Source organism: Pan troglodytes, chromosome 21 (assembly GCF_028858775.2).
Source record: "Pan troglodytes isolate AG18354 chromosome 21, NHGRI_mPanTro3-v2.0_pri, whole genome shotgun sequence".
Classification (NCBI taxonomy): domain Eukaryota; kingdom Metazoa; phylum Chordata; class Mammalia; order Primates; family Hominidae; genus Pan; species Pan troglodytes.
The window spans coordinates 66052383-66076866 of NC_072419.2; the positions used below are offsets into that span (position 1 = coordinate 66052383).

A 24484-nucleotide genomic window follows, 5' to 3' on the forward strand; every position below is an offset into this window, starting at 1 on the left:
TGGGGGCAGAGGGAGGGCACTTTCCTTGGTTGGTAATTTAGGGAACATTTGGTGAAGGGCAGGAATGGCTGGTGAGAGCTAGCTTAGAGAGGGGCTTTATATGTGCAGGGGCTTTCCAGATAAATCACAGAAATGATCGCTGTAGAATATCTACTGCGTGCACTGCTCTTTAGCTGTGGTTTATGCACATTGCTTAGCAGCACTCTTGGTAAGAAAGTTGGGCCTCGCCAGTGGACTAGGCCCCCTAACCCCGAGGCGCCTGCTAGCTCAGTGTTTTTGGTCTGTAAACTTGAGCCTGGCATTGGCTGTGGCTTGGACAGGGCCCAGTGACACCTTTGCCTGAGACTCACCTGTGTGTTTGTGTGTTGGGCAGCGCTGGAGAAGAAGATGGCCGGCAGGCAAGGCCGAGAGGAGCTCATCAAGAAGGGGCTGCTGGAGATGATGGAGCAGGGTAAGTGGGACCCGTCCCTGGCTTGGAAGGGCACGGTGCTGGGAATGCAGAATGAAAAGTCTCACATGAGCCCAGGAAGCCCATCAGAAACAGAGTAGAATCCAAGGAGGGCCATGTTCAGATGAAGCCTGCAAGGTTGGAGAGATGCCCCATGTCAGGAGCCATTCCATTGGTCCAGCCCCCAGGGGCATGGGAGACCCCATTACTGAGCTGAAGAGCTCCCCCTCATGGCACCACTCCTCTCTGGGGAATGTCTAACAGAGCTGGGTGTGCATGAAGCTGGTGGTTTATCCCAATTCCTTTAAAGTGGTAGCAGTGGTTTTTTCAGCATTAATTTTTTTTCATATTCACATTTCAGTCCTCCATTTGGGCAAATTATTTTTAATTCCACTATTACCTACTCCCCCTACCACCATGCAGGAAGCATTCAGGACATGCTGGGGTGGGGTGGGATATTGTGCACGCCCTGTCTCATTGGTCTTCCCAGCATCCCTGAGGAGAGGGGCAGTGGTCATCCCACTTGCAGACGAGGAGTGTGAGGGTCTGGGTGGTGACTGCCCCAAGTCATTGCAGCCTGAGAGCAGAGACACAGAACAAATCCTGATCTCTTGGTCTCTGGTCTAGAGAGTTTAATCTCAGTGGTGTCTACATAATCATCTTTGTTTCCATCTTTCAGAAAGGCCAGTTATTATCACTCATGCAATTAACTGAACAGAGTTCTTTAATTCCCAAGTCTTTCTCTTTGTGATGGATTCCTGGAGGTGTGAGGCCCAGGACTTGGATGCTGACACTGGCCGTTGGTGCCTTCCGGTTCCCTGAGAGGCTAAATCTTGGTTAGGAGGTTTCACAAAACCTCACTGCCTCTGGAAGACTCTCTGGAGCCGGACCAAGCTCTGGCCTGCTGATTTGAGGAATCTGGCCATGCATAGCCAGTTTCCTGAGGCTTGCATGGATATATTGAATTCCTCTCTCCCCACTTCAGCCTTAAAATATTACTAGTGTCTTTGTAATTTGGCCCAAATATCAGGAATTAGGAAGGAAGCTCATGAAATAAACGAATCCAGATTTTATGCAGCCGGGCCTGTCAGCACACAAACCCGATTGTGGGCCCAGGCTTTTGTCATCGTTTCCTTTCTTTAGACTCGAAGAGTGAAGTATTTTGATGATGCTATTTTTAGGGGAAATCTACATGGGAAATTGCTTCATAGTGATAATAAAACCTTACATGTGCGAGGAAAGCTTGGTGTCAAGTCCCGTGGCACTCAGATGGTTAACGCCGTCGTGACGCTCGGATTTGGCGGAATGCGGTTGCTGAGCTAGAAATCTGGAGGATTTTCATTGGGATGGGACAAAAAAGTGCCAAACTCCGGCATTTTGAATATGTTGCCAACAAGCGTACCTTTGGATCTTAGGGAAGGAGAAAAGAAGATGAAAACAATGCTAAGGCCTTTTCTCGTCTATTCTAAAAAATATCCTACTTTTGTTGAGTAAAGAGTAAGTATATAGATTTGGTTCCTCTCAAAAATGAAGCTATAGTTTGACTAATTAAAGGGGAAAACTTCTAGGAGCGTTGGCTTTTTTCCGCTCTGAATTTTTGCAAGATGACTTTGTCTGATGAAGTCATAGCAGAGGCTGGAGACGAATGCTTGGCCGCGGCCAGGCTGACAGTGTGGCTCTCACCCTGCTGCCGTGGGAGCCTGGTCTCTGGCTTCCGTGCCTCTGACGGTGACATCACACACCCACAGGCTTACAGAATCACTTTAGATCAGGGTCGGCAAACCTTTTCTGGAGAGGGTCAGATAGTGCATATTTCAGGGGGCCGTGCAGTCTCTGTTGCAACTACTTGTCTCTGCTTTTGTAGCGCAAAGGCAGCCGGAGACAAAACATGCGTGAGAGGGCATGGCTGTGTCCCAAGAAAACTTTATTTATGGCCACTGGCCTTTGAATTTTATATAATTTTCATGTGCCACAAACTGTTATTTTTCTTTTGATTTTTTTTCTTTTGTCAACCATTTAAAGATGTCAAATCCAGGTGGGGGAGCTGGATTGCTCCCCACATTGTGGTTTGCTCATCTCTACCTTCCATACTCTCTCTCTTGCTAAATGATTATGGACCAGGGACTAGAGTGGCCTGAAAGACAGTCACTTTCCTTGAGAGGGAAAATGCACTCCTAAATTGATGCCATGACATTTTATTGAGTGCCCACTATGTGTCAGGGTCTGTGCTAGCTGCTGAGGACACAGGTGAGCAAAATACTGTTCTGAACGCACATCCAGTGGGGCCATTAGGTAATCCCACGAAAAGCCGGCAACTCACAACCACGGTGAGTGCAGTTATGGATGCAGCACCCTAAGATCATGAGACAGGACCTGACCTGGTTCTCGGGGGGCCGGGAGATGTTTGAGTCAGGTCCAAAGGTGGGCAGGAGGACCTAGGCTGGTTCTCAGAGTCTGTTGCATATTAGGATCACCTGGAGAGATAATAACCCTCCACCGCTCAGGCAGCAGTTAAATTAGATGCACTGGGCGTGGGACCCAGGCAGCAGTGCTTCCTCATCCTCCACAGCTGATTCCAACTTTGATGCAGGAAGGTTGAAAAGCCAAGAGACAGACGGAAGCGGGGAGTGACTTCCAGCCCACAGGAGCAGCAAGCGCAAGTCCCCGCGGTGGAAGGGACCTTGAGATGGTGGGTTGGGTTGGAGGAAAGGAGGAAGGAGGAAGCAGGAGAGGGAGAGGGGCTTGGGTCAAGACGCCTCCCGTCTTCCCTGCCCACACACCGGCTGGGGTGGCAGAGGCATGACCACGCTGCTGCGGGAGCGTGGGGCGGCCACAGTGCGAGTGGGTGGGTTCTGCGAGGAGTCCGAGTGTCTCTGCAGGGAAATATCAGGGACCGGGCAGCAGGGGTTGCTCTGGGAGGGGACTTGGACTTGCTTTTCGCAGTCGACTCTTCTGTGCTGCTTGCATCCTTTACTGTGTGCCACCTGTAATCAACCTGTAATCAACGTGCTGTAATAATGGGATCCACGCAGATGCTTGGCCACAGGCTCCTGGCTAAATCCTTCCCTGCACCGCAGTTTCCCTTCTGCACTAGCTTCAAAAATGTCTTTTCTCACTGGGTCGACCTGAAGTCAGACCCTGTCTGTCCCTAATCCTCCTGGTGCTGGGTCACCGGGTCCTCTTGCAGGATGACTGGAATTGTTGGCGGTGGCTGTGCACCTGCCCTCTCCGGCTCAGGGGAGGATCAGGCTTGAGGGCTGTTGCTCTGGGGTAGGCACCCAGTGCCGCCGCCTCTGCTGTGGATGTGAGGACTCTCCAGGGTGAGGAGCAGAGGCGCTTTCCTGGCTTTGGGGTTAAGGAACCGGCTTCAGCCACCGCCTTCCACTGCTGGCAGGGACGAATCTGCAGCCGGGGGCGCCCTCCTGTGGCCGGCCAGGCTCATGAGCCTCCCTGCAAGGTGGACGGGACTTCATGCAGGACAGGCCCTGTGAGGCTGTGGGAGTGGATTGTCAGGGACTCCGGAGCCTCATTTGAGCCCCCTCGAAACTCACATTTGAACTTCCTTGGCCAGGACAAACCCCAGGATTGCCCTCTGCCCTGCACACGCGCATGTATGCACACACACATGTACCTACACATTGGACACCCTGGAGCTTGCCCTGAAGCAGGTGGGCAGCCTGGTGGAGTGAGCCGGACTCTGGGCAGGGCCAGCAGAAGAGAGCCCGCCAGCTCCCGGGGGTGAGGCAGCATCCAGGGCATGAGTTTGCTCCCTCTGGGGTGTTATTTATGATCGATGGTCTGTTTTATGAACCACTGTGACCCCCTCCCCTCTCGTTCCTGTGACTCTAGTCATCAGCTTGGACCTAGGAAGGACCCTGCTGGTGGCGTTATTACATGACTAGGTGTGTGCAGTGGAGCCCGTTGTGCCCTGGGGAGGGCAGAGGGGACCCCTCTGCTCTCTTCAGTGCTCCTTCCACCCTCGTCTCGGATATCCGTGACTAAGCGAGGCCAGACCAAATCTCTGGTACAAGGGGTCCCCTTCCCCAGCCCCCTTGCCCTGGTCCCCAGCCCACGTTTCTCTGGGCTAGACACTGTTTATGTTCTGAATGACTTTCCTCCATCTCCCTGTATGCGTTGACTTGGCATTTTCTTAAATTATTTAAGGAATTTCCTACCCCGTCGTTGGGTATAAAAGAAGAGAGTTTATTACTCTGTGCTGTGTTCAGTGACCTGAGATTGACTAGGCATTCTTTCCTCAGGGAATTGGAGAGTGACAAATCAAGTCTATCTGGTTTCCATGTGGTAGGAACGCCGGGGGACACATGTCTGCACGTGTGCACACACATGCACGTGCACCTGTGTGCACCCACCTGTGCTTGCACTGTGCACATGTGCCACGACACACGTGTGTGCCTGCATGTGCATGTATGAGTGTGTGTGCATGTCTGCAGCATGTTCCCTCTCACTGTGGCTGCTCAGGCGCACTGCCCCGCGCTCCGCTCTGCAGCCCTCAGAAGGAGAGTGGCCGGGCGGAGGCTGACCTTCCAGCAAGAGGAGCAGGGCCTGGGCTCCCACCACTCCCCCAACCCCTCCCCAACCAGCGTTTCTTAGCAACAGCCCTGCCACCAGGGCTATTTTGGGAACTGAAACTTTTCATTGAACATGATTATGAGCTGGAGCTCTGACCGCAGCCCAGAGAAGTCCTGCAAGAAGTCCTTGCAGAAAACCTGCAAGAAAGCAGGGGAAGGTTCAAAGACTGTGGAGGGGCATGGTGCTTTTCTGAGTCTGGAGACCTCTGAGCCTTCCAGGTTCAATGTTATGACCTTTTTATAGTGGCAGTTGTGATGATTTTGATGATGATGGTGGAGGCATCCTTATTATTAACAGCAGTGACAGTCATGGCAGCAAAAGACCTGTGCATTCTAAGGTTTGGTGTCCATAACTGCAAGTGGTGGGTGGCAGCCTTGCCTGTCACATAGGGTAGGTGTGAAGCTCAAGCTGGCAGAGCCCTGTGCTCCCCCACGGCAGCTCTCACATTCCCTGTGTGTTGCCAGGGGCTGGGTAAGCTGTGCTGTCACGGTTGCACGTCAAATGCGAGTAAGTCGGTCACGAGAAGGGGCTGGTTTCAGTTTTCAGCTTTGTGACCTCTAATTTTGTCTACTCGGTGAGCTCTCTTGGCTTGTATCTGGGTTGGTGGGCTGTTATAGCCAAGGGTCAAATCTGGCTCAGGACCTGTTTTTATGTGGTCTTTGAGCTAAGAATGCTTTTTAAATAGAAAAGACTTTCATAAAAATTAAAAAAAAAATCAAGGGTTGCAGCACGGGGGATACAGCACATGGCCCACAGAGCCCATCGCAATGGCCATCTGCGCCTTATGGGAAGAGCCTGCCAGCCTCGCCTGGACCTCTGGGCAACTGACGCGGCTGCATGGATGAGATCGTCCAGCCCTAAATCTCCAGACTTCTGGCATGGCTGACCTTTTCATTCTTCCCGGAGGAGACATGTGCGGCAGAGGGAATATGATCAGCAGCGATGACAAGCTCAAATCTCTTCCAGGGTCCCAGGCAGGAAATGGGTCTGGCATGAGTCCTGGGTGTGGTGAGGACTCTGGAGGGAGAAACGGTTCTGTCCTAAGCCTGCTGTTAGCAGATGGGCCCAAAGGTGCAGACCAAGGGGCCAGATCACTCTTGTCACCCTCCTCTTCTCATTGTCAGAAACCATCACCAACAACAACAGAAAGCACATGTAAAGTGCCTATCTTATGCCACACACATTCCATACCTTAGCTCCGTTAATTCTCACAATGTTGCCATGAAGCAAGCAGAAATATTATCCCCATTTTATAGATAAGGAAATTGAGATCCAGAGGAATTTGCTATTTGGGCACAAAACACCGTTTACAGGTGGTGGGACGCATGATGGGGTGACTGTATACTGTTTGTCCAAACAGGACACTTTTAGGAGTGAAAGGGACACTGTTGAAGGACACAGGGATGGCAGGTAGGAATCAGGACTGACCAGGGCCTATGGACCCTGACCCTGAAGTAAATGTTGCCTCCTCCTTCCACTGCCAGGATGGGATGTGTGTGGAAGGAGGTCAGCGTAGGCTAGCATCCCCAAACGGCCACCTCGTGGCTGTGTCGACATGTGCAGGTCACACTGCCCTCTGCACCGGGCCTCCAGGAACTGCTGTAGAGATTGAGAGGAGTCCTGCAGGGCTATGTGGAGGCTTTGTGCATGGGACTGTAACGTGCATCTCAGTGACGTGACTGTGACTTGCTGGCCGAGGGCCCTGCCATCCTACAGTTGGGTAACTGGGCCATTTATTTTGCTCTCCAAGTGCTGAGCCCCTCACCATTAAGGTGCAAACCCAGGGATGGCAAGTGAAGGGCCAGACCCTCAGAGGCTGCAGCAGCCGAGCTTCAAGAGACGGAAAGCACCAGGTCCTTCCTTACGCCCTGCTAGTGCCTCCTCTTCTGGGAAGGCTGCCTGTCAGACCTAGGGACCCCCGGCTCTGTGGCCCCTCCATCCATGGGTGTGCCCCGTTCCTGGGCTCACGGTGCCATGTGTGGTCATCTGCGTGGCTTCCTCAGAGTGTGAGACCCCTGGGAGCAAGGACTGTATCTTATTAACCTCCACCTTGCCAGGGTCTATTACAGTGCCAGACACGTAGCCGGTGATCAATAAACGCCTGTTTAATGCCTGGCTGAGGGTCAAACGGTGGGTGCAGAGGTGAGTTGGTTCTCTGCAGCCATGATAACCCCTGCATCTCAGAGACCTACAGCAATCACTGTTTGTTGTCCCCTGTCTGGGTTGGCCTGTGATCTGCCCCATGGGTCTGCTGACTCCAGCCAGCTGCTGGGCATGTCTTCAGGGCAAAGGTCCAGGGAAACAGGAGGGACGAGCAGGGATGTGCAAGCACTTCTCATGCCAGTCCTGCGTCATACCGTGTCCCATCGACCAAAGCAAGCTCCAGGGCAGAGGCCGGGGTCAGAGTGGGGCTACTGCAAAGGTGCATGGCAGTGGGTGTGGACGTGGCTCAGGGGCACTGTGCAGTCTCCCACAGGTGTCGGAGGAAGAGTGCACACAGGGAGTGGAGTGTAAGAGCAGAAACCAGGCTAGGGTGTGCTGAAGTGCCCAGGGCTCCCCTGGAAAGTCCAGACTTGGAGAGGGACTCCTAGGGTGTGTGGTGAGGGGGAGAGGGGTGGGGGACCACCCAGAGCCTAGAATGGATACTTCTAAGAAAGACTCTTGGGATGACGGAAGGGATGAAGGAAGGGAGGCGCAGGCCCAGCTGACAGCTACATTTCCTTGTAGATGCTGAAAGCAAAACTTGCAACCCCGATGGAGGACCCCGATCTGTACAGAGTGAACCACCCACTCCCAAGTCGGAGACGCTGACTTCAGAAGATGCCCAGCCCGGAAGCCCCTTGGCCACTGGGACGGACCAGGTCTCCCTGGACAAGCCACTGTCCTCAGCCGCCCACTTGGATGATGCAGGTACTGGCTGGAGACCACGCGAAGTTGAGCTGCTCCTAGAATGGCCATACGTCCCCACTGTTGTCCTTGGCTATAGCTTAGGCAACAGCCCTCGTAGAACATTGTTCTCCAGAGAGCTGGGCCCGTGCTCTAAGCGCTGCCATGCTGTGCTGCCTGGCTGGGTTGAAGTGTTTGCTGGGGCACTTTTCTCTACTGTCTCTTTCCAAGTCTGGCACAGCCGATAAGTGAAGGTACTTAACGATGTTCATCTCCCTGGCACACCTACCCCCCTCCCAGGGCGTCTTTGTGTTTCTCTGGGAACTTCTAGGCAGGAAAGTGCTCTCTGGAGGGGCAAGTGCCCAGTGGGGGGATTTTAGTGACCCTAAAAGGGTAGGACGTAGGGTTGAGGGACTTTTCTGTGGCCGAAATCCTGCCACAGGGGGCCTCTTGGCCTAAGAGATGCTGAAGTCCCTGCATGTGTGCATGCCTGGGAGCTGGTCGGTGCTGATGCAGGCTCAGCATGCTGCAGCCTATGCGGGGCTCTTCCACTGCTTCTTGAGGGGAGGTGGGCTTGGTGCCTTGCTCCAAGCCTCAGTTTCCCTCTGTTAAATGGGAAAAGTAATGGACCTACATCAGGGTTGTTTGGAGGGTGGGAGGAACTTAGCACAGTGTCTGCCGCATAGAGTGACTATTATCAAAGGCAGTAGGGGCTTTGCGTAGTGGCGGTTGTTTTTATTTTAATTGAATAGACCAGGGTGTTTCCCAAGGATAGGGGAGAAGGGAGGAAGGATAGAGGGGAGGAAAGCAGGAACTGGCCACAGACACCTGCAGATGCTTCACCAGCTCCTCCTCCTCCTGCCCACCTGGCAGAGTGATTCTTACGGAGCTTCACTGTTGACTTGGAATCCTGATGTCTCGTAAAATTTCAAGCTATAAGCGAGTCTCACACGGTTTGGGGGTGGGAAGGTGAACGCGTCTCTCCATGAGTGTGGGAGGTTGGAAATCCAGGCCCAGGACAGCCTGCTGGGCTTCTGCTTCAGAGCGGGTGGACACCTGGTCCTCCGTGCCCGGGACTTCCTTCTGCCACACAAGGGTGGCACCACACACTCACAGGCCGCCCGTCCACAACGCCCCTGCAGCGCTAGCGGCACTTGCCCAGAGGCATGCTCAGCCCTCTTCGGGGGTGGCCGTGTCTCTCCAGTTTCACTTGGCTTGGAATTTGGGGTCTGAGAGTTGTGACTTCTGGAGGGTCCCAGCTCTCACGCAGAGGCCCCCTCCACACACACAGGTCTCTGTGTGCCCCAGGCATCTGACTTTGGGGCTGGCGTGGTTCTTTTTTTTTTTTTTAATACTTTAAGTTCTAGGGTACATGTGCACAACGTGCAGGTTTGTTACATATGTATACATGTGCCACGTTGGTGTGCTGCACCCATTAACTCGTCATTTACATTAGGTATTTCTCCTAATGCTATCCCTCCCCCCTCCCCCCACCAAGCAATGGCAACAAAAGCCAAAATTGACAAATGGGATCTAAACTAAAGAGCTTCTGTGCAGCAAAAGAAACTCCCATTGGAGTGAACAGACAACCTACAGAATGGGGGAACATTTTTGCAATCTACTCATCTGACAAAGGGCTAATATCCAGAATCTACGAAGAATTCAAACAAATTGATAAGAAAAAAACCCCATCACAAAGTGGGTGAAGGATATGAACAGACACTTCTCAAAAGAAGATATTTATGCAACCCGCTGGCATGGTTCTTAAGGCTGAGCAGAGCCTGGCCTTCCTGCCGTGGTGTGGTCCCCACAGCCCAGCCCTTGTGTGTGGCCTGTGAGCCTCCCCGAGGGAGGCAGGGCTGCTGCTCCCAGCCCTTGATGGGGGTCACGCTTCTCCTTGGCAGTGATTTCTGTAGCTCAGCTCAGGGCCTGTGCCTGCTCCCCTCAGTGCCCTCTTCTGACCTCAGACACACGCTCCCGCTCTCTCTCCAGATGCTGGGTGTGGGGATGGGTTCCTGAGAGCAGAGTGGGTCTGTTGAGATTACACGTTTGTATCAAGGACCCTCTCCTGAGTGAGGCCTGAGGGAGGAGTGGGAATCAGCTGGGCAGAGAGCGAGGTGCAGAGCATCCCAGAAAGGGGAATGACATGCAAAGACAGGGGACAGGAACACACACGTTTTCTGTAAAGGGCCAGAGAGGAAAGAACATCAGCTCTGCAGGCTGGAGGTGTCTGACGCAGCCACTCGCCTCTGCCCCCTGGTAGCACAAAAGCAGTGTCAGTGGTGAAAGGGTGGGGCTCTTGTCGGTGGAACTTTAGTGATTAAAAACAATCCAGGGCCCGGTGAGGTGGGTCACACCTATCATTCCAGCGCTTTGGGAAGCCAAGACAGGAGAATCACTTGAACCTAGGAGTTCAAAGTCATCCTGGACAGCATAGCATGACGCCATCTCTACAAAAAAGTTTTGTTTTTTGTTTTTGGTTTTAATTAGCTGAGTGTGTGGGCACACACCTGTAGTCCTAGCTACTCACGAAGCTGAGGCGGGAGGATAGCCTGAGCCCGGGAGGTCAAGGCTGCAGAGAGCCGTGATCACACCACTGCACTCCAGTCTGAGCGACAGAGCCAGACCCTGCTTCAAAAAAAATTTAAAATAAACAGCCCACAGATTGGAGAGAGAGAAGAGGCCTGGCAGGTTATCCCCGAGGGCAGCTGGAACCCCCAGGGATGGAGAGACGATGGGATTTGCCTTGTAGGAAGTGCTCTGCTGGTGACCCGGCAAGACCTGAGGGAGACTGGAGCCGTGCGTGGTTCCCTGGGCACTTGTCTCATTCCCGGCTTCCCCAGTGTGGGTCTTGTGCCCCTGGGATTTGTCAGATGACTTCTTGTGAATGGCATGTGGACAGACAATGAGAAAACATTATTAATGTTTAATTAATAATGAAAATGTTTAAACATTAATAATGAAAATACTTTTCAGTAATTAGGGCAAGTAGTATTGGCTTCTCATTTTGGGCAATGATAGAGATTTGCTTTTTCTTATAAACAGAGATAAAAATGTAAATTCACTTAAGGTAAAATATAGCAAACAAAAGTATAGAAAGTACAGAGGAATGTCCAAAATGTCTAAAGCAGGAGCCACAAGTCTGATTTAAGAAAGACCATTCCATTCCTTAGGGATGCAGCTGGCTTATTAGCAGTTAGTGACATTTGTCATCATGCTGGGGATAACAAGAGGTGACACAAGTGGCTGCCTGCATGCAGGGTGGGGGAGCGTGCTTTACTAATGACTGCACATTCATTAGCTTACTTAGCCCTGGAAGCAGCCCCCGGAGATCTCACACCCATGATGAAATGCTGGCACACAAGTCGAATAACTGGTCCAAATGACTGGAAACAGAGGGCAACATCTTTGACATCAGGCCGATCTGGGTTTGAGACACAGGCTGAACTCCTTACTGAGCTGTGGGACCATGGGCAAGGGACTTAACCTTTCTGGTCCTATTTGATCAACTGTAAAATGAGGATAGTAGTCACACTGACCTCCCAGGGTCGCTAAAATTAAATTAAGTGATCCCCAGGAAAGACTTATCTCCATCCTAACCCACACCGAGCACTTGGAAAGTGTCTGCTGCTGCTACTGTAGCATCACTGTTACTCTCACGATCATCGTTGTCATCATCATTGTCATCTGTCGTCTTCATTGTCAAAAACAACCCTTGGAAAGGGACGCACTAACGCGCATTATTTAGCTGCCTACAGATGCTCCCAGAGAGGCCATCTGTCTGGTAGCATGTGTGTTTTGGGATGTGGGGCCACCTGCAGTTTGCTATGACTGGGACAACCCCGAGGCCTCATCCAGCCCTGCAGGCCTGGGATCCTGCACCAGGGACCCTGCACCAGGGACATCGGTCACCTCCACAACACCAGGTCAATGTTCAGAAGCTTGGCCATGAGCAACATCCCTATAAACAGGGTATAACTTAACACAGGGACATTAAATGCACTGGTTAAAAATTTGCAAGCCAATGTTTAAAAATCAGGAGTGTTCACAGAAATCCAGATGTGCAGTTTCTTTTCAGTCATCAAAGTTCAGGCCCCCCTGGATCCCTGTTCCCACACAGCCAGGGTCGCTGGAGCTGAACAGAGTCTGTCCCTGTAGATGGGTGTTGGAGTTTGCAACCCCTTCCATGAAGATTAAGAGCCTAGTCTTTGGAGCCAATCCCTGTGTTACTGACTTTTAATCTTCTGCTTTGGGCCTCAGTATTTTGTGATAGAAGGAGATAAAGCCTGAGGCCACTGTGAGGCAACATGGTCCTAGGTCTCCGGTTTCTACTGCAGAGCTCAGGGGGACCAGCTGTTTGATGCTGTGTGTCTGATGCTGTCTGTTCTCTTCCCACATTCTGCACCTCAGCACCCAAGGGAGCTGCCCACATCTGGGCCCAGTCGCTCTGTGTTGTGGGTAATTCCATGACAGACAGATGTCATCTAATGGCAGACAAAGCCAGGTCCTCAAGTGGCAAATGTGTCACATGAGTGCTGGAACCTGGGACTTGCTTCTCTCCTTGACCTTGGACAAGTTCAGGGAAACCTCATGGGGGCCCAGAACATGGTGCCCTGTGGGTGATGGTCTACACCTGTGGGAGCCCCTGGGGTGTCTGCAGTGGTGCTCACTGCTGTCCTGAAAGGTCAGCTGCTTTCTCTTAAAAAGCAAACCTCCCATGAGCTTTGCTGGGGGTGGGGGAGAGGGGTCATCAAAAAGCATAAGGGGCTGTCCTGGGTCACTCCTGGCATCCAGGTGGCAACATCCAGGACTGGAGTTGCTGCTTCCCCGTGCCCCAACCATGATGAGTGTGGATGGCAGGGGATACATCTGAATATTGCAAATCTCTCAGGAGGAGGACACTGTCAATGATTTTGACCATTATTTTCCTTGAGCCTTTGGTTTGGTGATTTGGGTTGACTTTGGGCTTTTGTGTTTGGGGCGATTTTGCTTTTCCTGGTTTTGTTTGGATGGTGCCTGATATGGTTTGGCTGTGTCCCCACCCAAATCTCATCTTGAATTGTAGCTCCCATAATTCCCACGTGTGGTGGGAGGGACCTGGTGGGAGATCATTGAATCATGGGGGTGGTTTCCCCAGTACTGTTCTCATGGTAGTGAATAAGCCTCATGAGATCTGATGGTTTTATAAGGGAAAACCCCTTTTGCTTCGTTCTCATTCTCTTTTGTCTGCCACCATGTAAGATGTGCGTTTCGCCTTCCACCATGATTGTGAGACCTCCCCAGCTATATGGAACTATGAGTCCATTACACTTCTTTTTCTTTATAAATTACTCAGTCTCAGGTATGTCTTTATCAGCAGCATGAAAACAGACTCATAAGTGCCACACCAGCAACAGAGCATTCCCTACAAAGCCCAGAAGGATATGGTGTTTTGACACAAATGGGAACAGGGTCCTCTTCAGTGTTTCTACTATGGGACAGGGGCTGAGTTCTGGCCTTCCCACGAGTGCACTAATTAAAAAGGAGAGTGACACTCAGGGAGCGTGTTCTGTGTGCACTCTATTATCTTATAACAGCCTCATATTTTTGGATGAGAAAACAGAGCCCAGAGAGGTTAAGTCACTTTCCCAGGCCATAGAGCATAAAAACAGATCAAACCCAGTGGCAGGACTGGGTTTGATCTTCACCATAACAGTCTACAGCCTAAACCCTAGAGCCAAACAGGAGACAAACATTTGTTCTGCTTCTGGAATGTTCTGGAATGTGAGTCTAGAACAGGGACTGTCAAATTGCAGGCTGTAGGTCAGATACTGCCCATGTCTGTGTCTGCATGGCCGTGGAGCACTGCTCTAGTGGGCAGGTCCTGGGAGCCAGGAGACCACGGTGAGGTGCCTCCCTCCCTGCGTCCTGCTCCTGTCTCCCCAGTTGGTGGCTGCCCTTCACCACTGCCTGGGGCCTATGCTGGTCCCAGCTACCCCTGGGGCCTGGGCTCTGGGCAACTGCTGGGCACCGAGTGGAGGAACCTCATCTGGGAGTTGGTGAGCCACCTGGCCCACAGCCAGCTGCCCAAGCTGAGACCAAGGATGTGCTGGGTGTACGGGGTGGAGTACAAGTGACCATGGCTCACCACATCCATCCTTGGGCTGGCCACCCTTGAACTCCAGAATGTCTTCAGCGGGTGGTAACTGGCTGCAAAGTGTTCCCCCTGCCCTGGTAGCCCTCTCGAGGCAAGTGGCAGGGCAGAGTTTTTCCTCTTGTTGTTTAAGTTCCTACATAATATTCTTGATTTTGCCTCTTAGCCTGGAAAGCCAAAAATGTTTACTGTCTGCATCTGAACAGAAAAGGTTTATCAGCCCCTGCTCTAGAAAATAAGTGGGGATTACACAGAAGGGTGTCAGTGGAACATGCTTAGCAAAGAGGTACCAGTAAGTCGTGAACTTGTGGCACTGTGGTTGAGCTTCAGGTATTTCCATTCCTAGCCCTGACCCCTGAGTTGGGGTTTGTACAGTGTAGAAGCCTCTGGTTGAGACTGCATTTGGTAAGAGGGAGCCTCTGCTGGTCCAGCCCCAAGGGAGGGGTCCCCCAAATGCAGGGAACCAGTGTCTTCTTCCACTTTTTAAAAAATTGATTCAGCACTTGAGATGTTAACAGATGTTGCAATTTCAGTTTTGACAAGATTCCAAAATACAACGTGGCTGCACACTCATGTGAGATGCAGAGGGCGGTGTCAGAGAGGAGAGGGAAGATGGGGAGGAGGGAGGGAGAGAGGAGATGCTGAAAACCGTCTCCTGTCCTTAGAGCCATCAGGCAGGCTAAGGATGTGAGGGTTCAGTGTGGTGAGGATGGATGTTTCGGGGGAGACTTTGGAGGAGGGTTTTGGTCAGCGTAGCTGGTGTGGTGAGTCTCATGGCCATCAGGGTGAAGGGTGGGGAACCCATAGTCCCACCTTGGGCAGGTGGAATGAGGGGACCTCAGAGACTTGCCCTTTACCCTGTGCCTTAAGGCAGTGGCACTATGACCATTGACTCAGTCCTGGGAAATCCAGAGCTCCCCTGTCCAGTGCAGTAGCCACTAGCCATGTGACTGTTTGAAATAATTAAAATTTAAGCTTGTTTTTCACTCCAGCTGCTTGTCCAGTGTTCAGTGGTCATGAGGGTCTAGTGGCCACCATATGGACAAGGAAGAAACGTGTCCATCATCTCAGAAAGTGCTACTGGGTAGTACCAAGGGTCAGGGTGTCTGCACATCTACTTTGCTGTGAAACAAGGACAGATGTAGTTTGGATTGGCTAGCCTTCCAGAGTTCTCCATACTAACAGAGACTGTAATAGCAACAGAGGCCACATGGCCCAAGCTGGAAATATTTTCTACCTGGCCCTCTGCAGGAAAGGCCTGCCAAACCTTGGTTTGGAGAATGGGTTTCCACTGGGGTGGGAAGCATTGCCAGGAGCTGGGAGGCTGGTGAGGAGGCCCAGGCAGAAGTTCTGACAGCTCACACTGGGAAACACGTGGATATTTCTGAGAAATATTTTCGAGGTAGAGTTCATGAGACTTGCCTGTGAATTAGATATAAGGGGTGGGTACAGGGTGGAGAGGACAAGAGAAGGATGGCATGGGGCATCTGGTCTGGCTGGACAGCTGGTGGGTCATGGAGCACTAAACCTGGTGAAAGTAGGTGATATGGTTTCGCTGTGTCCCCACCCAAAATCTCATCTTGAATTATAATCCCCACAATCCCCATAATCTCCACGTGTCAAGGGAGAGGCCAGGTGGAGGCAATTGAATCACAGGGGGCAGTTTCCTCCATGCTATTCTCACAATAGTGAGTTCTCACAAGATCTGATGGTTTTATAAGGGACTCTTCCCCCTTCGCTTGGTACATGTCCTTCCTGCCGCCTTGTGAAGAAGGTGCTTACTTCTCCTTTGCCTTCTGCCATGATTGTAAGTTTCCTGAGGCCTCCCCAGCCATGCTGAACTGTGAGCCAATTAAACCTCTTTTCTTTATAAGTTACTCAGTCTCAGGCAGTTATTTTTAGCAGTGTAAGAAGAGACTAATACAGTAGGGATCTGTCTGGATTAGCGCCATGTCCACAGCTTCTAGAATAGTGCCTGGAACCCATGGTTGTTCAATAACATTTGCAAGATGAGTTGATGGTTGAATGAGTAAGAGGGAAGGGAAGGCTCAGGAGAATTTTTTGTGGGGACCAAGATTCAAGTTTGGATGTGATTGGCCTCCAGATGGAGATGCCAATGTGGCCAACTGGTAACATATGAGTCTGGAGCTCAGAGAAATGGTCCAGGGTTAACAGAGAAATGGAATCAGTTCTGAAGCCAGAGGAGTGGATGAGAATGACCTGTAAGAAGGTTAGACAGTGAAGAGGACCTAGGCCTGCCTCCTGGGGCAGCCCAGGTGGACATTCAGATGCAGGAGGTGGGACCTGCCAGAGAGGCTGAGCAGAGGTGCCCAGGGCTCCAGGGGAGAACCAGGAGAGTATGTGTCGGGAAGCCAGAGGGGAAAGTGTTAAAGATGGTGGATGGCTGAGTGGGGTGGCCCTGGCTCAGTGAGGGGGCCAGGCCTTGCTGGGGGGAGATGCAGTGTTAAAGGTCATCTTTCATAAGTTTATTTTTCAAAGGAGCAGATAACTGTAACTAAGCTGGGAGTGTGCATGAGGTCAAGAGTGTTTGGTTTGGTTTTGGGTAGAATATTTTAGATCTTGTTGGGATCCTGAAAAGAAGGATAAGTCAGTGATGCAGGCCAAGGGGGACAACCTGTCAATAGCTCAGTGGGAATGTGAACTGGCCCAAGTCAGTGCTTATCTAGTGAAGTCTTATGTGGAGATCAGACATAGAAGATAGATCCAGATGATTGGCTGGGGCTGACCCAGGAGTGGGGACACTGACCCCAGGCTGCTCTTCCTCCCTGGTAATATTTCCTTTGGTGGCACCTCCGAGCAGACCCTTGGAGCCTGGTTCAGATGCTGGCCACATTGTCCTGGAGGAGATGAGTCAGAGGAGTGCTGAGTAGCTCTAGACAAACCTTCCCCACCATGGTCTCATGTTGGCCTTTCCACACTTGTAGTGGGCAGGGTCAGGTATTTTATACGGATATTTGTACAGATGAGGAGAGTGAGACTCGCTAAGCAAGGTGGAGACCAAAGTCACTTGTTTGTAAATAAGTCAAACACATGGAGGAAGGGGGCGGATGCTGGATACTGGTGTAATTGAGGCCAGGTGAGCCATTTCCGTGACATCTCTGTCTCCCAAAAGCAGAACTTTGGAAATGTGCTGGGTGACCAGTACCCTGAGAGCGTAACCCATTCACAAAGAAGCAATCAGGAACAAGAAGTCCTGTAAACCCAAACAATCAAAGCAGGGTGTGGATGCAAGGACCATATTAAAGGGCTTCAGAATAATACATGTGTGAATATCTGAAAAGGGGTGGGATCCCCCAGGAGGAAACTTCCTAGAAGAAAACTAGGCCTGGGCTGGCTACTGAGAGCTCACCCCATGCCTGGTGGTCTTGGCCAGGAACTTGGCTGCCGAGGAAATGGGCTGTGAAGTGTGGTGTCCCAAGAATGAGGGTGTCCACTTGCCTGTGCTGATTCACACAAGACAGAAAACTCCACAAAGTTCTAACTGGAACTTACATAGAGAAAATGGGCATTTCTGTGCTTACCTGTGGCTTAACAAGAACACCTCACAACTATTTTTACCTAGAAAGCATAAAATATTTACTTTGATATTATTATCAGGGCAAAAGTTACTAAGTGAAACAACTAATCAGAGTTGTAGACTCTTAGACATTATAGGTTACAAGTCAGATGACATAATGACAGTCTCAAAGCATAGGAGTCTTAAACCCTTTTTAACAAGTAACACTTTTGAGGACAGTTTAATGTAATAAGAAAAATAAAATGAAAACAGCATTTTCATGTGGGTATCCATGCAGAACAAGAGTATACAGCCAATTGTAATGGTTGTTCTCAGTTCAGGCCAACTTCATAACACAGAGCTGAGTCTGCCCTCTGCAGCTGGAGTATGTGTTGTTGAGGGAGAACAACACATACTCCATCTCTGCTTTCAGAGATTTTGTTCTCCAGGCATTAGGAGGGCTGGCCCTTCTGAGATAAGGACTCCATTGTCACGAACTTAACATAAGAAAGGGCTGGGAATGAGAGTTTAAAACTTCCAACATAGCCAATAAAGGAACAGAAACTAATGATAGCTAATGGGATACAAGGAGCATGCAATATTTGCATCTGGTGTTTAGCTGGAGGCTCTCTGCAGGCAGGAATTAGGCCTGTTGTAACACCCCCTCCCCTGACCACTGTGTTTTCAGCACCATGGACAGCACCCAACAGCTTTTGGGTACCTCCAGAAACAGCAGCTGATAGATGAATGAACCCCATAGGAGCTAACACAGTGACCCAAGGACAAGCTCCAGCTCCACTAGGCTTTTCCCTTAGACATACAGTGGGGAGAGTGTTCGTGTGTTCTTCATTGGGTAGTTGTAAAAACTGAATAAGATGATGTATGCCAGGTGCCTTCCACAGGCCTTAGCACTCAAGAGTGTGCTGAGAGGGCAGGAAGTGAGGGAGTGCTGGTCCCAGGGAGACCATCTCTCTTGGATCAGAGGGAAGGAAGAATAGAGATGCTGGGGACAGCAGTTTGCATTTGAGTCAGAAATCCAAGAGGAGCCCCGGTCTGATGACCTCAGTTTCCCCTGTAAAGCTGGAGGTGAAGCTGTGTGGTGGGAGCAGGCAAAGGTGGGAAGCTGGAGGTGGGGAAGGGACAGAAAGGGCTTGAGCAGTCATGAAGAGCACCTGCAGGAGGAAGCTCCTGGCCACGGGTCCTGCAGAGTGACAGTTCTTCCTGAAGTGGACTCCGTAGGCTCTTCCTTCTGCAATAGTAGGCAAGGGCAGGAGCAGACAAGTGGCAGCTTCATCCCCAGATGAAACTTTTCCAGAGAGTTAAATGGAAAGGAATCCAGGCAAAGGACTTAGGGACTGTTGGTCAGATTGTTGTTGAAATAATGGATGATGGAACCCAAGCCAGGCAAAAAGAGAAATAAGAAAGGGAAGGATTGATGGGTTGAGGGAAAGCTGGGGATGGGCAGGCTGAGGGGTGGTTGTGAAGGAGGTGGATGGAGCCTGAATCAGCAGCTAGAAAGGGAGGGATGAGGGTTCTGGGTGGCCTGACCCTTCCTCCAAGTCGATCCTTCCTATCCTCACTCCCACTCTAGGCTGGCATGCCAGATATTAGGGCTGCTGCAAACAGACAAATAAGAATGAGAGCTGCTGGACTGGAGGGTTACACTGTGTCATGGCCACTTCTTGCTTAAACTGAGAAACAATCCTGTGAGGGACTATTGTTAACACAATGCCATGCATGAGTAAATGGAGTTTTGGAGAGATTTAGTAACTTAAGGTCCAAGAGTAAATTCAGAGACCACTTGAGCCTGGGTGTGTCTGACTCCAAAACCTGGCATGGTGAACACTGCTCCTAGGTGAGGTGGGAGCTGTGGCATGGACCTCTCATGTGGAAAAAAGAATGGAATCCCTCATACTATTGAAATGACTTTCTTCTCTCCATCCTCCTCTCTCTGCTTCCAATGGTTCTATTGAGAGTTGAACTTGCAGGAAGTCAAGTGCCTGTGTGAGGTCACTGCTCTGTATGCTCTTCACGATCCCATCCCACCAAACCCTCTTGCTTTGCTCTCTTACTTCCACTGCTGTCAGAGGAAACATGTTTTTAACTCTCTGCTTTGCCTTCGAACCAGCCAAGATGCCATCTGCATCCAGTGGTGAAGAAGCAGACGCTGGCAGCCTCCTGCCCACCACCAATGAGCTCTCCCAAGCCTTAGCTGGGGCTGATTCCCTGGACAGTCCTCCCAGACCTCTGGAGAGATCCATGGGCCAGCTCCCCAGCCCCCCACTGCTGCCCACTCCGCCACCCAAGGCAAGCTCCAAAATCACAAAAAATGTCACAGGTGGGTCCACATGCATCCTGTCCATCCTCTTTCCTTTCTCTGCCCCATCCATCCATCCATCCTACATTCATCCACCCATCCATCATCTGTCTATTTATTCACCCATTCACTCATCCATTCATCCATCCATCTATCCACCCATCCACCCATCTATCCATACCTTCAACCAGTCTTGATTGGGCACCCACTATGGCCTGGTTCTCATCATTAGCTTCTGTGACTGGGGCTCAGGGCAGGCCCAGAGGAGTAGATCTTACCAAGGAAACTGTGGTTGTCAGGAGCAGACTGCCTAGGCTCCCTCAAGCAAACAGGGGAGTCTCTTTGCAGGAGTCAAAGGGGGGATCTTCCAGGACCTGAATGCAAGAGGTGCAGCCAGTTCCCAGGATGGGGCTTGGCTTTAGCTTGGCTTGGCTTTTCTTCTTCTTTTTTCTTTTCTTTTCCTTTCCGTTCTGTTCCTTTCCATTCCATTCCGTTCCTTTCCTTTCCATTCCTTTCCGTTCCTTTCTGTTCCATTCCGTTCTGTTCTGTTCCGTTCCATTCTTTCTGGATGTTCATGTGTCTGTCTTTCTCTTTGTGCTTCTCTCTGAGTCTCAGTCTCTTTCAGTCAGTCTCTCTCCCTTCCTCCCTCCCTCTCTCTGCTGGTCTCTGTTTTGCTGTTTCACTTTCCAGTGAGTTCTGTCCAGCAAGGCAGAGCCAGGAGTAAACAGCAGACATTGATGGTCAGATAGGGGTGCACAGCTGGACAGAGGCCCCCACAGTCATATACTTATGTAGCTTTTGTCACACTGGCAGAATAAGCCTAGCAAGTAGAGATAATTACTTTGCAAGCTTAGGTATTTTTTGTCTGGAATTGACTGCTGCAAACAGGACACATTGATGGTCTCAGGGAAAAAGTAGGCTGTTGATCAGGAGATAATGACTTTTCAGGGTAAAGCCTCGCGTGCTGTCTTTGAAGGCTGTGGGCGTGAAACATGACGCATAGCAGAGTTTGACAGTTTTGTTACAATCACCTAACCAGTGATTAACCACCATCAATAATTGCCATTTTTTGGGTAGGCACGAGGTGCCCCATTTATGGTTGAGAAAACAGGCTCAGGAAACTCCAGTAACTTGTCCCAGGTCCTGGAAATGATTGAGACTTTTGAACCCGGTTTTTGGGCCCAAAGCTTGTTGCTACCACATGTGTGGCCAGGGGCTGGTGCCCTCCCCTCTGCGATCTCATCTAATCCTCATTGTGCTTCTTCCCAGTTTTCATGAAAGAGGGAACTGCCACCTTTTGGAAGAGGTGTCAGCTGCTGGGACGGGGAGAGCCCGGGCATGAGCTCGGGAGGGCTGGGTCCCAGCCCCTGGCTCTTTTCTGGGGACCTTACTGCCCCTTATGGGGTGAATGTTCAATCTGGAGGTGACTCTTGGGTGGAAAATGCTTTCAGTGGGGCATTTTCCTTGTACACCTAACACGAATTAAGTATTCCGATCTAACTGATGATTCTCAGCCAGACACCACAGAAATGGAGGAGGTGAGATGCACCCCACAGGGGGACTCTTCAGCTGGGACTGCAGATGCCCTGGATGGGTTAGATGTGGGACTGTGGTGCCCGGTGGTTCCCCAAGTAGTGTTGGTTTGTGGGAGAATGTGCTGCTGGGTGGGTGGAGGGATGAGTGAGGGGGCGCCCCCGTCACCCCACCACCCTGAGACTTGGCTCCAGCTGTTCTCCCTGCCAGAACATTCTCCCTTCCTGCTTTGCCTGGTCAGTACCTTTGCATGCTTGGGACCACAGCTCAAGCTGTTTCTCCTCCAGGGGAGCCAGCCCTGACCCCTGACCTCATAGCACCATGCGCCCCATCTTCCAGCATTTACCACATTGCCCCACCTTGTTTAGTGGGTTGAATGGTGTCACCCCAAAATTCCCATCCACCTGGAACCTCAGAACATGACCTTGTTTGGAATAAGGGTCTCTCAACTGCCATTAAGTTAAAGATCAAGCTGAGCTCATGCGGATTCAGTTAGGCCCTGAATCCAGTGACAGTGTCCATGTGAGAGGCAGGACAGGACACACAGGGATGGGACTGATGCATCCACAGAACGCCAAGAATTTTCCAGGGAGAGAGGCCTGGGACGGCATCTCCCTCACAGCCTCAGAAGGAACCAACCCTGCCAGCATCTTGATTTCAGACTTCTGGTCTCCAAAACTGTGAGAGTTGTTCTATTGCTTTGGGCTGCCCAAGGAGCCATACACGCCTTGTCTGTGGGATGGTTTGCCTCTCTCTAACCACCTGCCCCCCAGACAGTAGTCCCCGAGAGACGGCCACACGTCTGTGTTCACTGTCAAATCCAAGTGCAGGCATAGTACAGGGCATACAGCCGGCACTCAGCAAGTGCAGATGATGGTTGGATGGATGGATGGATGGATGAGTGAATGAATGCATGCGTGTTCTGAACCCTGTCTGTCTGCTTTCTGCATCTTTCTACATCTCTGTAGATGAATCCAAATATTCAGTCTTTGTGCAACATGGCCACATAAATTACAGTACAAAGTTTGAGGCAAAACTGTGCTACTTTGCATTTTGTTATTGTCTTTGTGATAGCTCCCTTTTTCCTCCATTGAAACCTAAAACCATTTAAAGTCCCTTCAATTAGCCACCATCCACCTCATTTTATTCTGGCGAATGTATAATTTGTTCCTGACCCTCAATAATTTGGTAACCCAGAGAGTTTCCTGCCTCTCCCGAGCTTGGGAAGGTCGGGCCTCAGATGGCACAGGTCTTCATTCTGACTCCACACGCCCTAAATTCTGGCGTTCTGTCCCCAGTCTGCGGACACTTCTGGCTTCCGCCCTGCCCTCAGTTGCAAGGACATCAGGGGATACTCTGACACTTATGCGTTTCCATAGGGACTGAATTGAGACTGGGAGGCGGAGGAGGGTGGTTCCGAGCTATGGGCCCTGGCCTGGCTTCTTCCTGCACAGACTACATTTTGGTGACTTTGATTTAATTTTCTCAGTTCCTCTTTTTCCTTTTCCTTTGGGAAAAGGTTCATGTGCTTCAGCATGTGAACACTAGATGGCAGCAAAGAAGAAAGTCTCCTTACCTGGGCTTCCCTTGCTGCAGGAGGGACCCTGGCCCAACTGAGTCTCCACCCAAGGCAGGACTGCAGGTGTCTTAGTTCATCTGAGTGACTTATAAACCACAGAAATTTATTCATCACTCTTCTAGAGGCTGGAAGTCCAAGATCAAGGTGCCGGCAGATTTGGTGTCTCTGATGAGGGCTTGCTTCCTGGTTCATAGGCCAAATTCCTGGACTTTCTTGAAAAGTCTTCATCTCTGATCACCCTCTGAGTCACTACAGGCCCATTAAGGTGGGCAGGTTCTCCTCTGTGTGCTGTGGTCCGCACCCTGCCCCCATGGAGAAATTGCAGGAGGTCCTTTGCATTCCTGGGTTTCACCTGCCTGGTCCCTGGAGATGCGTTTACCCCTCTCCCTTTTACCTCTCCTTTACCCCTGCTGTTACCTGGTCCAGTTGGTGACACTCAACTCTGCGGGATGGGAGTCCCACAGCCTCTGCCAAGTGTAAGTGGAGCTGGGTGCGATGTGCTGATCTCAGCCCCCACCTTTTCCTGGCAGCCTGCCCCTGAGGTGGCTTCTGAACCTCAGCTTCCTCATCTATGAAATGGGGGTGACAAGTGGTCCCCTGCACAAGCTGGGTGGGGCGAGCCAGGCAAAGCTCTATGGGGGCCGTGGGGGCAGTGCTGGTTGTCACATCTGTGATTGACAGTGGGGCAGAGACCTGGGTGGGATCCCAGCTCCACCAAGCTGAGCGAGAGCAGGCAAACCAAGCTGCCTCAGTTTCCCTATTTGTACAAAAGGGCTAGTGATTCCTTCCTCATGGGGCTGGGGTGAGAAGTAGAGGCAATGATGGTTAGAGACAGAGGGGCTGGGGGATGCTGAGTGTCACCTGCGTGTGCTCAGGAGTGGGGCACTGTCCTGAGCAGGAGCAGTCTGGGGAGGCTGAGGCCAGTGGGGAGAGGACAGCGCAGTGTGCAGAAGCTGGGGATGGGTCTCCCTGCAGCCCCTGCCCTGCCTGGCCACTTCTTGCATGGCTGGCTCCTTGTCATTTCTCAGGTCTCAGCTCAAAGTTTCCCTCTGCAGAGAAGCCTTTCCTGACCTCCCTCTCCCAAACCAGCTACCACCTCCCCCCGACCAGCCCAGTACTCTCAGCCCACCTGCGTGGTGCCCTCTCGCCCCCCTCCCCCTCCCTCTCCCACTCTCTCTCCCAGCCCTTTTCTCTCCCTGCCCTTTTCTCTCCCTCTCCTTCTGTCTCCTCCTCTCTTCTACAATCATTTGCTCTCTTTCTGTCTGCCTGGCCTCTGTCTGGCTCTACCAGCCGACGGCAGGGCCTGGCCCGTTTCCCTGTGGCCTGGCCTTGTCTGGCCAAGCAGGTGCTTGTGGAGAAAGTGAAATAACTAAAGTCCTCCAGGAGGTTTACAGTTTCCTTTTGGGTTTTGAGGAATACTTTTTATTGATGCTGTCCACATCCCAGGATTGTATTGGAAGTTTGTTTCTGGTTTTTAGGGA

General features: G+C 51.3%; 1 protein-coding gene across 6 annotated transcripts in view; it reads left to right on the top strand.

The window, feature by feature from the left end:
* The window catches only part of PHACTR3 (phosphatase and actin regulator 3), a 270926-nt gene that overhangs the window by 170225 nt on the left and 76217 nt on the right, over positions 1 to 24484 (top strand). For 5 of the 6 annotated variants that reach the window (XM_001141144.5, XM_054674869.2, XM_001141229.6 and 2 more), the window contains exons 3-5: positions 374 to 451; positions 7766 to 7948; positions 19703 to 19912. In XM_001141144.5, coding sequence (XP_001141144.1) covers positions 374 to 451; positions 7766 to 7948; positions 19703 to 19912 — 471 coding nt within the window. The remainder of the gene's footprint in view (positions 1 to 373; positions 452 to 7765; positions 7949 to 19702; positions 19913 to 24484) is intronic. The other variant, XM_009437512.5, reaches the window with a different exon arrangement.